Here is a 15,110-nt window from a genome sequence, read left to right as displayed (position 1 = left end):
CGCTCGTATAATTATGATACATCGGAGGATGCAGCAAGAAACCAAGTAAGACGGTGATGAAGGGGGAAAAGTCAACACGACGTATAAAACCTGGACGTAATTAAGCTCTCGCCCTTGAGCTTAAGCTCCTTAGAGGTTTTCCGAGGTACTGAAATTCCCGCATACCCGTCAACGTCTAATGAGGGGATTGCGGATGAAGGTTCGGCTAGAAAGGGGGCAATTAGGCAAACCGTACTTGCTCAAATTTTCGAGCACGTGTAAACAATAATAGGCACGTTCAATTAGCTTCGAGCCAACGCTCCTGGAGAACAAAACGATATTCCTCAAACTGGTGGATTGTTGTACTGTGCAAAGATCAGAAGTTGGCTAGTGGGTCTGATTGGGCATAGTATAATCCTCTGAACCAATCAAGGTGGCTCCATAGGAAGGAGATTACGCTATAACTAGTCAGACTCGCTGGTCAACTTTTGATCTCTGCACAGTGCATGACTTGAATAGCCAGCAGAATGACATATCGCTACCAAGATACATATAGAATTATTATTAATAGTATAATTGCATAACAGAGGATCAGACTGTTCATTCTGAGCTACTCCGATGCACTGATCGGATCTCAATATACATCCTACTGTTTGCTACCAGATAGATAGCTAATTAATGTAATTTGGAATATTACCAGGCAATCCAATATTGCACAATCTCGTATTGCACATTGACAAAAACGGTTTAATTAATCTGCAGGTCGATCACGACCAACTCCTTCCCCAAAACGGATCACCAGGAGGACTCACCTTTCAGCCAAGTGAATTCATCAGCGCCGACGACTATCTCGATCCGAGACAACGCAAGAAAGATTACCGGGACAAAATTAAACGACCTCATCATCATTAGAACGACCACCTAATTACCGGAACGTCTTAGACGTGGATGACATCGTCGACGAGCGGAGGAAGGAGGACGCGAGACGCCGGGCGAGCGACGCTGCGTCTTCGGGGCGCGGGTGTACGCGAGCTTATCCGTCGGTGTGTCGAGGGTAAGTTTAAGGGGGAGGAGGGGGAGGCAGGTTGGTCTACAGAGGAAAGCTTATTAATGGGAATCGCGAGGGGGGTTGGAAGGCCTAGCGCAGGACGAGAGGAAGAACGAGCCTTGAGAGCCGCCGCTGGATCCTGGCTGGATGGTTTGAGGCAGAGGGTGGAAAAAAAGTAACAGACTCCCCGCAAATAACCCCCACGGTGCTCCCGGTGGGCGTGGCTAAGCGACAGGGTGGTGGCGGGACTCGGCCAACCGGGATTCGTCTGGCGCCCCGCGCACAGGGGCTTCCTTCGTCGAACGAAAAAATATTGACCGCGGCGAGGGGGTATTCTGCGGTCCATTTGGGGGTTGCGGAGGTGAAACGCAACGCTGGACTGATTGTTAGGAGAGTGGCTGTACGGGAGGGGGGTTGCACGGCCGGGTGAATACCCCCCTCGTCACGTACGGGATCATTAGCCGGATATCCTTAGTCCTGCTGGCAAACCCTCTCTGATAGCGGTGATCCTCGTGCCTGACATCATTATCCTGGGATGCTGTGCAGCGCCAGCGCGGTTCGGCCATCCTTCCAAGCTGCCCCCGTTGTCGTTTCGGTGCGGTCCTTCGCGTTTTTCCCGTTTCTGCCGACGGTTCGAGAACTGCGCGACCCTTGGACCGCCGCGGACCCGCACGACCGCTCGTTTCGATGATGTTGCTGGACGCGTGATGTCGGTGCGCGGGTTCTTCCGTCGAACAACGTCGTGACAGAGTGCTTAGTGGCTGGAATCGTACAACGATGGACTCAGAAGACAGTGTTTGGCCCCAGACAGCGGACGCTGCTCGCGACAAATAACCGCGATACCGCTACGTTTTGTTTAAAACACACTTTATACCGTGATCGTCCGTTGGCTACGAAGTGCACGAGCAAGTTTGCCCCCTCCAGATGATGGAGCCGTGCGACCCGTCGGGACGCTTGACCGTCGAGGACCTGTCCGACTGCAGAAGCGACAGCAGCCACTCCGAGACGCAGCTGAGAGCGTTCCAGGATTACGAACGAGTGAAGGAGCTGAATTTGTCGATAGGCAAGTCGAAGGAGGATCCCTCGGTGGAGCCAAAGGACTTTCACTTGGGGTTAGACCCGGGCAGGACCTCAATCCGTTTCGAGGAGTTCGAGAACGCCGCGAGGAACCTGCCGATGACGCTCAGCAAGGGCAAGGAGTTTGGTTACATCGCGAACAACCTGAACGAGATGGCCTACCCGATGGACAGATCGAGCGAGAACGACGAGTCGATGGACACGACCAGCCTCTGCAGATCCAAGAACCCGACGGCCAAGGATCTTCTGTTCAACTTCCGCGAGGGCAGGCAGAAGAACGCCCACGCGGCGCTGGCGCTGGACAGGTACAGCAAGGATCTCGGTTTCGCGGTGTCCGAGAAGGACATTAAGGACTTTGGTCTGCTGAAGAACTACAGCCTGGACCGGATGAAGGAGTTCAGTCTGTCGTTGGACAGAACGAGGGACGGGCACATCGGCAACTTTGCCCTTGAGAGACTCCGCGGCGGTGCTGGCATGCTGGACAATCCTCCGGTGCTGGAGCACAACGAGTTCAAAGGTGTCCAGGTGCAACCGCGTAGCCAGAATCTCGAGGCCATTGCGTTGGACCGCATGAGACGATCGCATTTGTTGGGCACGGACCTGTCCGCACAGAATCTCTCCTCTCAGCTGCCCCATCCGCACGCCATCACACAGATGCAACACTCGCAGCAACAGCAGCAACAGCAGGCCAAATCCTTCACCATCGATGCCATCCTTGGACTGAGGAACAACCCCAGGGAGAAACGGGGACAGCAACAACAGTACAAGAAACATCAGGGTATTTGCTTGGACTGCTTTTTACTTTTTTACGTCTCTGGCAAGGTACATCGTCTGTCGATATTTGGTTCAAGGGGTGGAAACTACCCTCGAAATTTTGGATTATGTATTTATTTATTTGAGCAGAATCGAAATTATCCGTGCGTTGAACGCCTATGGGCGTTTAAGAAGCATGCATGAAAGTGTGATTTAGGGGTTTCCGCACGACAGATGCGTCTAGGTTTCGAATGCAACAAAAGGGTTATATAGAGACTTTTGGATACTTATTAGCCTATCTGAGATTCATTACAGCATGTTGAGCGTTAGATTATGTATTCTAATCAGTAAATAATTGAGGTAAATTTGACATTAAGGGGTACTACATACTTTTTAAATGATCTTGAGCTTAGAAATTGACAATTCGTTAGGAAAACAAGTTTCATTATTGATATGCAAGTGACACATAACTGTATGTAAACAATGAACACACTTACCCTTAGGATTGACCTTTAGGGGTCATCTAAAGATCATCGTATAGGTCGTTGAATTCGTTTATCAACTACAATGTCACGAAGTCAAAAATATGTTATTTAAAAAATTCAAGTAACGAGATGATTGACGTTTGGAACAGCAAATGGCGTGGAGAATGTAACAAATAGCATACTTCGCTCAGTTTGGGTGAACGTCAATCGGAAACAAATGAGAAAACACCAGGAAGATTGATTGCTCCGCGGTCTGGTGAAAATTTTTGTATCGATTTTGTCCCTGCAATTTGACAAATTTTCGTTCATCCTGGCAGCGATCGAGAATTATTGCAAATTTTAATGCCTCAATAACAACCGCCTATCTTTGGTGGCTTAGCTGCAGTAAGGTATACATTCTGACGTTTCCATAACCTTTTCAAACTATCCTCTGGTATACGAATGTCAGGGAGATATTCAGGGAAAATGAAAAAAACTGTTTTAGTACCAATCTTTCGCTCGTAATTTTAGTAAATGCATGCCAGAGGGAAAATAGTCAATAGTAATAGAATAACACCCACATGGAGGGGGGTGAATAGTAGTTTTGGTCTTTTATTTGTTTGAAATTGCAGGCCAGGAAGGAGGCGCGAAGAACGGAAGCTCGAGCTCGTGTTCCAGCGGCGGTGGGAAGCTGAAGAGGGTGCGGACGATCTTCACCGCCGAGCAGCTGGAACGTTTGGAGGGCGAATTCGCGCGTCAACAGTACATGGTGGGTCCCGAGCGACTGTACCTGGCCCACGCACTCAGGCTGACGGAGGCCCAGGTGAAGGTCTGGTTCCAGAACCGACGGATCAAGTGGCGAAAGCACCACCACGAGCAGCAGAGCCAGAGGGTGCACGAGTTCCAGCGCACGCTATCCTCATCCCTGGAGCACGAGGACAGCAACGAGACCGACAAATGGTGAAAGGACCCCGTGTTCCTCGATCGTGAACCGATCGATTTCCTCGTCCCACCCTGCGCGTCCCTATTATCGTTGCTCGATCTCGCTTCGATCGGATTAATCGGGGAAATTCGAAGGACGATCGAGGATGAGCCACCAACGCTGACGTCCTCCAAACATCTGGACTCCATTGTTTCTGTTTCACCCTTGTGATCCCCAGGGGGGTCTCGATGGTCCCTCGAATCCCTGATTGAAAGAGAAACGGTTTCGAAGAAGCTAGGTCAGAGACAGTTCTCCAGCTTCGAGGACATTCGTAGATCTCGAGGAAGATACGCGATCAGTGTGTTTCACGAGATCGTCGAATAATGACGGAAGGGACCGTTCGTGAATCGAATACTTTTGATAATCGCGGTTTCTCGAATATTTGAGTGTGTTACGTACAAAATTGAACAGTGTCTCTCTCGAATCGACGTCTCTTTGGAACTTTGTTTTCTGGTCACTGGGTGGACGATGACGTAACGAGAGGATCTACCGAACCGACGCAGGATATGTAAATTCTTGTCGAGCACGTGCAAATGTGAACGTTTGAACGCTTTTTTCCGGAGAATTTGCAACGATGAAGCAAGTTGAAAATTATAAACCTAAGTACGTGCAGCAGTCGGTCTCCGACAGTCGGAGTCCATCCGAGGGGTACTGGAGTCATCAACAAAAGAAAATTCAGCCTGGTCCAGGTTGCAGAAACATCAGGTAGGTAATATCAGGGTGGGAAACGAATAGAAATTAAATAGGACGATTTACGAGTATAAATTCTCAAATTCTTTTTCTTGGAAATAAAATGAATGCCTCCTGTTGTCAAGGAATTCGGATACAGTGGCGAGCTACTCCTGCTCGGCTACTTATAAGCTGCAGAAGGGTCATGGGTGTTCCAATCTACCGCACTCCAAGTACACGTCGCCTCACGGACCCGACGCGCCGCACCATTCGCAGGGTCACTCGAAATTCGGCAGAGAGAAACACATCGTCAACTTCTCGTCGACGAGGAAAAATCGCTACGACGACGAACTGGGGAACAACGAGAAATTTAAGTACTTCGACGATTTGGGGAACTCCACCGAGGACAATGGGGAGGAGGACGCGGAAGAGGAAGGTACAATTGAACGATCCCTCTGAAAAGTAATCCGTGAAACTTCGCAACGACATCGTTCGTCGACGTTACTCGTGTCTGTTGGGTCGAGAAGAAACGCGTCGCAAATTTGTAACGTCCAGAACTTGCTCCGACAGAGGACGATAGCGAGGAGGCAGAGTTCCGAAACAAGGATTACGACGAGATAGACGAAGAATCCGACGCGACGTCGCGAAACCATAGAGTACAGAGGGGCAAGAAGGAGGCATTGTCGAGGCAACAGCGATGGAGGGCCGTTGAGCAGCAGCAAGATCCGCGGAGGCTTTGTTACCAGCAACGTGTGTGGGCTTCGGACCAAGGTCATTCGTCATCAGCCAGGTTCGTATAGTTGGGCAGCAATCGTTCATATTACGACTGACTATGGTTGTCATCAACTACCTTGGCTGGGTACAGCTATTGAGGTGTCATTCTCAATGTACCAGAACCTCTAGTATTTTGATTTCTTGCTCTGTGTTTGTTCCTTGGTCATTTGGTCGATTCCCCAGATTGGTATAGCGATGTAACGATCTGTCACTATTACTAGTCATTTCTGCGTTTAACCCTGAAACGTTACTGTGGCCAGGTGCTACCGCAACGTTGCCGAGCACGACGTTCCCGTGCCCTTATCAGAAGAAGACTTCGTCCCAACTTCGCTGAAGAGTCTAATGAGGCGATCGACCGCGGACTATCATCAATGGACACCGTCGAGAGGCGAGTCCGATCGATACGATGCCGCAGCATTGCCAATTCAGTCTCGACGAGCCCGCGCGAAACCAGAGATGGACCACCTGATAGAGTCTGAGCTGAGCAAACCGAGGAAATGCAATCGCTGCGGTAACCTGTCGAGCAAGAGGATCGAGTCGCCTACGAGGACCAGCTGCAGATACGATGATCGTGCGAGCTTTCCTACCAAGGGACCAATCGGTAAGCTTATCTCGTTGATTTGTTGAAGCGTTTACTATGCGTTATTATATTAGAGTCTCAGATCTGGAGTAGATCTTCGAACGGCTGTTGAAGGTTTCAATGTCTTAGACTCCTGTGCTTTTCATAGTGTTAATCGACCACATCTTTTTAGACGACGAGCCTGACAGCCACGAGCAAATGTTCTGCGGCCGCTGCAGCTTGAGGTGTACCGCGAAAGACGTCCCACCACACGTCTGTTCGACGAAATCGCATAGATCCCGAGAGAAGAAGTCATCTACGATCTACGAAGTTCCCGAACAAGGCCAGCTCGAGCAACCGTCCTCGTCGAAGTACCACAGAAAGCCTGTGGACATGTTCCCCGAGAAAGTGAAACGTTCCATGCACGCGTCTCACGGTCTTTCGCGAGTACCACCTCGTTACGAGGAGTGACGGGTTCCCCTCGACTCTGATACGAAGCAAGAGTCTCCGGAGACCAACAAAACACCCAGAACGATGTCTGTGCAAGCGACGGAGTACCGAGAGAATCCTCGTGACGTTTTGGGATCGAAAACTTTCCGTTCCACGATCGTTGTCCCGTGTGATGTACTTTTTAAGAATGTGTTAACCCGTTAAAAGCGTATAAACGAAGAGGGGGCGTTTGCGGGAATCTAGAGCGCCATCGCGACGTAGTAATACTTCTATCCGATCGTTTACCTCCTAACTGGTTGTGTAATATATATTTTTGTAACTGTCCTCGAGCCGTGTAGATGTTAACTGGGCGTTGTCCGCAACCAGAATCCGTAAGAGCACCAGTAGCACGACTGTACATATAGACGAAGCTAACTCGACTAGGGTAAAACGCGTCCTCCGCTTTTCGTTTTCAGTGTGACGATTCTTCTAACCACGTTTCTCCGGCACCGGCGCACAAAATCGACTGTATATAACACCACTTATGTTTTTTGTGTACAGGTACACGTACATGTTACAAAAAAAAAAAAAAAATAAACCTTCGAATCTATATGTCATGAGTGTATCTATTTTCCCTAGTCTTCTGCACGCCTTTCCTTGACCACGCTGGTCGATGCTTCGAAAGCTATCCACGTGGCAAACCTCGAAACTTGTACATAGCTGTTCTCCGCAACTTTAGAAACTACTTGGAACTAGCAACTCAACTGGACTATTCGAATCACAGAAATTGGTAAGTATATACAATTTTTGAGTAGAGTCACTTCTTGGACCGTGAATTCCTTCAAACCTTGAAAAGTGTTCGTCCTGTATTAGCTTATCTGGATAAGCAGAAATAATTTCTATTACACCCAGGAGGATCTATAAATAATTTGCAAGCAGTTTCAAACTCAAAAATCGATGCAGTTATTTTTTCATTTTGAAAAACGGTATTCAAAGTGTTGTTATATTCGATAAAAAAGAGTTGCACACAGCTCTTTGCCAAAAAATTATTGAAAAGGATTTTCAATTCCTTTTATTTCGCTAATGCTAGCCTCGCGCGAAGACATCCATACGGAACCTTAATTAAGGATAAAGACTTCGAATGGTTTTATTTCCGCTACAGGGCGACCGCCACGAAAATGGTAGCAAAGTTATTTCAGCGAAGGGTAGGGCAAAGATTAAGCTGGCAAAAAACTCCCTCTCGTGGCTTGTTTTCTTCTTGCAATTGGTAGTAATTAATTAGTACTGCGTCTCGTGCTCTTTCTGGGATTTTATTCGCCTGGCTATAAGAGGGGCTGGCTTTTTGCCGGGCCACAAAGGCAGAAGCTCTCAACGGAGCTTTTGTTTAAATATTAATAACGCGCTGAAACTCTGTCGCTCTCTCGTGGCGGCGGGAGGCCAGGCTTTGTACAATTAAACTTAATATCTTTATTATATCGGACCGTCGAAAGCGGATATTATTTATTGCGGCGTAAGTCGGGCAGAGGGGGGAGCGAAAAGGCAAAAATGTTCCCGCCAAAAACTCGATGACGGTTACCCTCTGTTCCAGAAGTGTCATTAAATCGCAACGAACACGAACAACGAATAAATCTGTAAAAGTCAGTATTTTTTTTTTTATTTGGACTCGTTTAATACCATCAAAGGCAAAAATATATTTTCAACATTTTTGTTCGTCCGGTACCACTACCTGAATAACGACTAAAAACTCCGTAGCAGAGTCGAGTCAACGTGGAGGCGGGGGAACAATCGGTGAAACGGATTGGAAGTTGTCGTTGATTTCGCATAGACGCGTCGTTCGACGAGAGTAATTCCGGAAAAATCTGACGTGGATGACGCTGATAACTAATATTCGCTCGTTACGCGCACCCCTTTTGTCACCGTGATAAATTAGCCGTCGACCCATGTCAAAGGGCTACAAAGAAAGCAAACCTTCGATGGAGAATCGTACGGACTTCGCTATCACACTGATACATCGACGGTATCGATCGAGAACGCGATACTTCGACTCTGATCTGTCGTCCTGTTCTAGGAACCCCCGAAGTTTCATCGAAATGCACATAAGTCTTATTCCAGAGGTACCACATGTATTTTTGTAATTTGTTACTTAATTTGTATTATTACAAATTGTATTATTAAAAAGATTACTAAGAAGTTTCTGTGAGAAGCAAAAGTCATCATTTTGCTTTGGTGAGTGTTGTAAGGGGTACGAATTAGCGTCTGATTACTAGAATAAAGAAAGCTACGAACGAAAATAGTTGAGCAGCTGGAACGAAAGATTAAAAATGTTTGCGGACCGCAGAGGGTTGAAGTAAGTGGCGCCATGTGGAATTATTCGAACAGAAAGGGTTAAAACATACGTACGTTTCGCAGTAATCCGGATGATCCGGTGAAAGAAATCTGGGTACGGAGATGCGGATCAAAATCGACGAGAAGAGAAAGAGCGGAGGTGATAAGCCTCGATATATCCGGAGCTACACCCCATGCGCGAGATGTAAGCTCCGCCTATCCCTGGGTTACACCGGGACTTCCAAGACCCCCGTGAACCCCCCACCCTACGTACAGGGGATAACCCAACCCCCGTTCTATCGTCGTTGGCATCCGCGGCATTCCAATTAGCTCGCGAATCAAAAGAGCCCCACTGCCTTTGTGGGGTCTCACCCTACCCCCCCAGTAAACTGTCTCCATCCCTCTTTCGCCCCTCCGCCGCCATCCGTTTAGCTTCTCTTTCTCCGTGCTTCTCTCTCCAACGACTGTGTGTCCCCTTATCCCCTCCTTGTCTCTCTCTCTCTGCTTTCCCCTCTCCATCTTCCCCTTTTCCCCCCGAACGAGCTCGAATCTTTCCTCCGCAGTTTTATTTCGCGACACGCGTCCCATCGTTCGCAGAATTGCGACTCCGTGTAGAATTTCCCATCGTCGAATCGCGACGCAAGGCGACGGTCACGTGGCCCCCGTCGTTGATTACTCTTTGTCCTCCAGACTGGCGTCTCAATTTTCGGTATTTTATATTCGTTGCGTTCCAGCGACAAGAAATTGATTATCGGACTTTGACGTATAGCCTTCTTTTTCGTTCGAGGTAATTTACGACTTCGGGAGATATTTCATAGATTAGGGAGCCACGTGCTCGAGATTGGCGTACGGCTTCTCGGGAACAGGAATTGAAAAAATTAAATTTCTCGGGGATTCCCAGGGCCCGTATTTCTTTATCCACGCCATAATCTTTGTAAAATTCCTTTCGATGCATCGTGCCCTATATTTCAAGTCATTCCATCCGCTGGTATCCCCCCCTCGCGTAAGGGTTAACTTCACGAGACAAGGATCTCTGGCCCCGGTATCGAACCGAAGAATAAACGAACACTCAAAACTGCTCGATGCCCCCCTACCCCCTCCTTTCGGTGGAAAACGGGATATTCGCGTATACCTATGTAGACGTAGCTCGGCCAGGGGGTAATTGAAATCGGAGGAAACCGCTCGTGACGTTTCCCACCGCTCCCAGCCGCGACGAAGCGGAACACAAATTTTATTACGGGCGCGCCTCTATCCACTTCGTTAGATACCACTTTGTTTATCATTCGCGGATATTAAAATCGTCGACGTGGGTTGCCCGCGTGTTGCTCCGCCCCCCGCCTTCCCCCACCGTCGGGTTTCGCGTGCACGTACACGCCGCGTCGCCGTCCGATTCCCATAAATCCGCGACCGTGTTTTTCGGTGGTCGTAAGCACGATGGAACCTCGCATTTTCGAGATTAAAATCCGACGCTAAGAATTCCACGTTCGAGCGAGTCGATGGTCGTATCGAGCCGCGCTTTTCTACCCCGACCCTACCGCCCCCCTTCCCACCCCGCTCCTCGCCCGCAGCTTTTTTATTACTTTCCGCGGCCCGTTTATGAAATTACGGCGCGAATTTTTTCGCTAATTGCCGCGAGCAGAGCGGAGCGTCCTCGTGGCGGGCAATCGGAACGCCGGAGATTGATATAACTAGCGCGAAATTATGTCAAAGCGTACCCGGGGGGAAACGGTGTTATTGAACGCAGGGGGGGGAGAGTTTTTTTTTTATTTTCAACTCGACGAGAAGTCCGATCGGATAATCGACGTTCAAATATTCACGATTAAACGCTTTGAACGAAAACTCGGGCTCGTCGGCGCTCTCGATCGGTTTTTCATTTGCACCGCGCGCTGTTGTTTCCACGGATCGGATCATTTCGGGATATTATATTGCAATCAATGCATCGTTACGGCGCTAATGCATAAATCGCCGAAAACTATGTCTCTGCGCGACAAGGTCGTTTTAGTTCGCCGCGTATTTATGCTTTGCTAGTGTAGGGCTTTAAGAAAGAAATATGTGTATTTAAATGTACCCCGTTACATATTTTGCTTTCTAAAGTATCAGAAGAGATATGTTCGCTGATATTTCATTTATTTCAAATTTTTCAAGGGCCAAAGGGAATAATCGCAACGATGCGTAGATGGCCGCGATCACAGAATATGTCGGCACGATCAAAGGGCATACCTTTGCGTGAAACATGCCAGCAACCCCCCTCAGATTCATATCAAACAATGACTGAACCTGTAATCGGCATAAGCAAGCAATGGAATATTGTCTGAAGAAGAATAAAAAACCGTGACTCCTTGTTTCAAGTCTAATGGTAAGAAAAATAACGCCAATTTTGATAATAATAGACGTCAGGGGGAAAAATTGTATTACATATTTATTTAAGAGGTAGACGTGGTAATTTTAAAGGAACGTTGCATTTGAATTGCTGAATGGGATCAATAAAATATGAAATTTCTATGACGTCTGATGTCGTGGAAGAGGTTTCCCAACCCCTTCCTGACCACGTTGGTCCAATTAACGTTGTAGATGCGATAACGAGTAGCCCCCGTTTAATTTATCGTACGATGAAACGACTGTTCGCTACAAATTGCAATATTCTTCCGAGATTCGTTTGTCTCGCGTCACCGAACAGCATGACCGATGCCTCTGTTATTAAGGGGCGAGAAGCATACAAATATTTTCGTTACGATTAGTCGCGGGCAATGTGGAACGTCCGACTACACCTGCATCTCTGAAACCAACACCATACATCATAACTTCGATCACGGGTCAGCCACCGGCGCAGGAAGAGCTTCAATAACGATGCAATCTCATTCAGATGGTAGCTAGCGTTGGGTATAAACGAACACCCCGCGTGAGTTCATCCGATCAAGCCATCAAAATATTCATAGAAATATTTAATTAAAACTTCGGTCGTTTCGTATTTCAGTGACTTGTTAATCGTTTAACAATTTATTAATGTTTACAAGAGCCTTCCTCTTTAGTTAATTTTAACCAAATTTTAATTTAGAAATACTTTCTACTCATTTTATTCTTAAAAAATATCACGTAGAGGATTTGTACATGTTTTATTAATAATTTGTCTTCGAGTGGGGTAGCAAAGGACTCTTTAGAGATTTCGATCGTAAATTTTTCATCGTTTGCTCGGTCTATGGCCGTTGCTAATCGCGACCACGAATATACATGTCGTAAAAAGCATGACCGCTTCGCAGAAACGAAGTATAGACGTGAGGGGGGGGGGGATTCACGCAGAGGGGTTGCGTACAGCATTCATAACATCAGACGGGGTAATAAAAGTCAGCACTCCCTCCCGCACTTTCCGCTGCGTCCCCCCTGCCCCACCTTCGACTCGAGAACAGGAGGGGTCACAGAGGCACGTAGGTGAATCAAAAAGCGACAAGGGTGGGACGACGCGGGTCATATTATTCTGTAACGTCGCCTGATCCTTTGCCTACGGATTTTTCTCATAAACGTGTACGTATCTTTTTATATATACAGCCTGCATGCACATAATCGACGTTAACAATATGGCTACCGCGATTAAATTCAAACGATAGCTTGAATTCTGTTAATATCAAAGCATAGTAACAATTTATCTATTCGGTTAATTTTAATTAGGATACTGATGAACTCCTCCCCAAAGGTCAATTCAGCAAATCCCAGATGCGACTAGGCATACCAAAATTGACCAAGAAGTAAGTTTGTACAAGAACAAAACGTTGTAAAATGTTAGTTTACAGTTTTGGCTCAACATACATTACACGACTAGACTTTCCACAATTTTCCACATTTTAGTCTCTTGCATTTTATCTCCTTGACAAAATGATATTAATTTACACGTTATCTGGTCCACTGTAAATGTTCTACTCTAAGAAAAATATACATAATCTATACTTTGTTGAAAATTAATTTTTTGTCTTAATAATTCACTGTTTTGTCTCTTTGTTTATTGAATTACCGTATTATTTGTTCGATGTTTCTTGCAAGCTCAGGAATTTTTTAGCGCGAACTTTAGCATGATCGAACATGCTGCACCCGGCGATCAACGTGTCGACGAGTCAAATAAGCATCAGGAATTTCAGCGCCGATTCATTAAACGTGTCTCGTGCGCGCAGGGGTGCAGGTTCAAAGTGGCCGTGGCCGATTAAAGGGAAGAACGATCCTATCTTCGACAGTCACTTTGTCCCCCTTCTCCACCTGAATATAATCCCCCTATTGTATACTGCCATCGTCCCCCATGTCGCCAGGGGTCAAGTGTTTCCATCCACTTGAGCGCGCGGTGCGTTAGGGGACGGACACGAACCGAAAGAATCGCAACTATTTCATTTCGGGGCAGATTAGACGGATTAGCGACCGACGACACGGCGAAACGCTATTTAGAACTGTCAGTTACGCGACTGCATTCCATGGGGGCTACCGAAGAATATTATTTTTCCGAAATCATTCGCCCGACGCCGCAAAAACTTTCATGCCTGGTTCAGAGAGGGGTTATTACGGCCTTTGTGCTCCCCTTTTGTGCTCCTGTCGACTGGGAAAACCCTTATTTGAAGCAAAGTTGAACAGGGTCCATTTGTATTTTTATACCTTTTTTCTGTATTTTCAGAATACAGAAAACACCGTGTATAAGGCCAAAAGACAATGAACTGAATTAACTGTAAACATTTATGCAAAATAAGGGGTATGAAATTGTTAAGTGGACGCGAAATGTTTCAGCTCCGTGTACCAGTATCAATGCTCGTCATCGTGTTCGTTAATTAAGTACCCCTTTGAGCTTGTAATATCTTTATCTATGCATGAACCTTTCGTTTTAAACGAAGGGGTTAAGCCGAAAATCGGATTCGAACGTTTAGTTTAGAGCGACGTTGCAGGCCTGCTACAAATGTATCCCGTTAAAGAATATCCAGATAATGAATGGCGACTTTAACGAGAGAAAAACAAGTTACACGTGTAAACTGAAGCACTGCGAACAGTTAACGAGCAATCAGCCCATTGAAATGCCAACTATTTTTTTTTTTTACTTATCCGAACGTATTTAATTTTCAAAGCTGCAAGTTACGTACAAGTTTTTTAATTGTTCTCAAAACATAATTATATTAATTATAATAATAGAAGATAATGCAAAATTTCTAATATATCAACTCTGACAGTTCTAATCTACCGAAACTAGAAAAAATAAATTCCAAATTTCGATTCTGATCAAGGATAAAGTCAAGTAAAGGGTACCATGCATTTTCAAGCGATTTGAATTTCGTGCGAAAACACTAGCCGAGACACTTCAAATTACGGGAAAAGGCGCTACGTGACGTCACTATTGCAAGCTCAAATAAAAAATTCGACTATCATCGTTTGAAGAGAAAGAAACTTACATATATCGTGTATTTTCAATAATTTTGCAGTTTCAGTGAGATTAATTTTTATTTAATTACATATTTCTATTAATTTTACTGTAATTCGTACCGAATATATATATATAGCTGTCTAGCTGCAACGGTTTCGTGCAAGGATTGCTGGGTAAATTATTGCAAATCCTTATTCCCCATGGGTGATCGTAAGCGTGCGGATCGATGTCGCATTTTGAGATAAAATATTCAATTATTTCTTAAATATTTCTTGTTGTAACTGTTTTAAAGTGTGTAACGATCCCCAGAAAATAGCTGTGTTATTCTATATATGATTTATATTCTTTTTAAAAGGTATAGTATATTTTCATTTGTTTCAGCACGTGTTCGAATCAATATATTTCACAGTTTCAAATTTATAATTGCTTGCTTCATATTAATTTCACTTTGATTGTATGATTTTCACGAAACGAACAATTCTTTTGTTGATAATAGTTTCTGTATTTAATTTATTTTCGCTTTGTCCAGGTGCTGAATCTATTATGTGAATCGATCATCGCACGCTGCCGTGGAATCTTGCTGCGTTTGAATTTCTACAATTGGTGAGTCGCATTTTTCAATTATTTTAACAAAAAAGAAAGGCAGAAAAAGTTTATAAATAGCGAAG

General features: G+C 45.9%; 2 protein-coding genes across 2 annotated transcripts; both read left to right on the top strand.

Annotated features, from left to right (window-relative positions):
• The first annotated feature begins 1,954 nt into the window (after nt 1-1,954).
• On the top strand, nt 1,955-4,285 carry LOC143343762 (uncharacterized). The gene is made up of 2 exons (XM_076768983.1): nt 1,955-2,882; nt 3,954-4,285. The coding sequence occupies exons 1-2, from the start codon at nt 1,955-1,957 to the stop codon at nt 4,283-4,285; spliced, it is 1,260 nt and encodes a 419-aa protein (XP_076625098.1).
• A 592-nt stretch (nt 4,286-4,877) lies between these two features.
• On the top strand, nt 4,878-7,253 carry LOC143343547 (uncharacterized). The gene is made up of 5 exons (XM_076768527.1): nt 4,878-5,008; nt 5,119-5,426; nt 5,528-5,762; nt 6,007-6,347; nt 6,499-7,253. The coding sequence occupies exons 1-5, from the start codon at nt 4,878-4,880 to the stop codon at nt 6,774-6,776; spliced, it is 1,293 nt and encodes a 430-aa protein (XP_076624642.1). The 3' UTR covers nt 6,777-7,253.
• The last annotated feature ends 7,857 nt before the right edge of the window (nt 7,254-15,110 follow it).

Source organism: Colletes latitarsis, chromosome 7 (genome assembly GCF_051014445.1).
Source record: "Colletes latitarsis isolate SP2378_abdomen chromosome 7, iyColLati1, whole genome shotgun sequence".
NCBI classification, from domain to species: domain Eukaryota; kingdom Metazoa; phylum Arthropoda; class Insecta; order Hymenoptera; family Colletidae; genus Colletes; species Colletes latitarsis.
This window is presented reverse-complemented; position numbering and strand designations above follow the sequence as displayed.

What these genes read in the sequence shown, in the direction of transcription:
- LOC143343762 (XM_076768983.1), top strand. Translation starts at nt 1,955, where the DNA reads ATGGAGCCGTGCGACCCGTCGGGACGCTTGACCGTCGAGGACCTGTCC. An exon ending in ACAGTACAAGAAACATCAGG is followed by an intron (nt 2,883 to 3,953) that starts GTATTTGCTTGG and finishes TTGAAATTGCAG; the next exon opens with GCCAGGAAGGAGGCGCGAAG.
- LOC143343547 (XM_076768527.1), top strand. Translation starts at nt 4,878, where the DNA reads ATGAAGCAAGTTGAAAATTATAAACCTAAGTACGTGCAGCAGTCGGTC. An exon ending in AGGTACAATTGAACGATCCC is followed by an intron (nt 5,427 to 5,527) that starts TCTGAAAAGTAA and finishes TGTAACGTCCAG; the next exon opens with AACTTGCTCCGACAGAGGAC. An exon ending in TCCTACCAAGGGACCAATCG is followed by an intron (nt 6,348 to 6,498) that starts GTAAGCTTATCT and finishes ACATCTTTTTAG; the next exon opens with ACGACGAGCCTGACAGCCAC.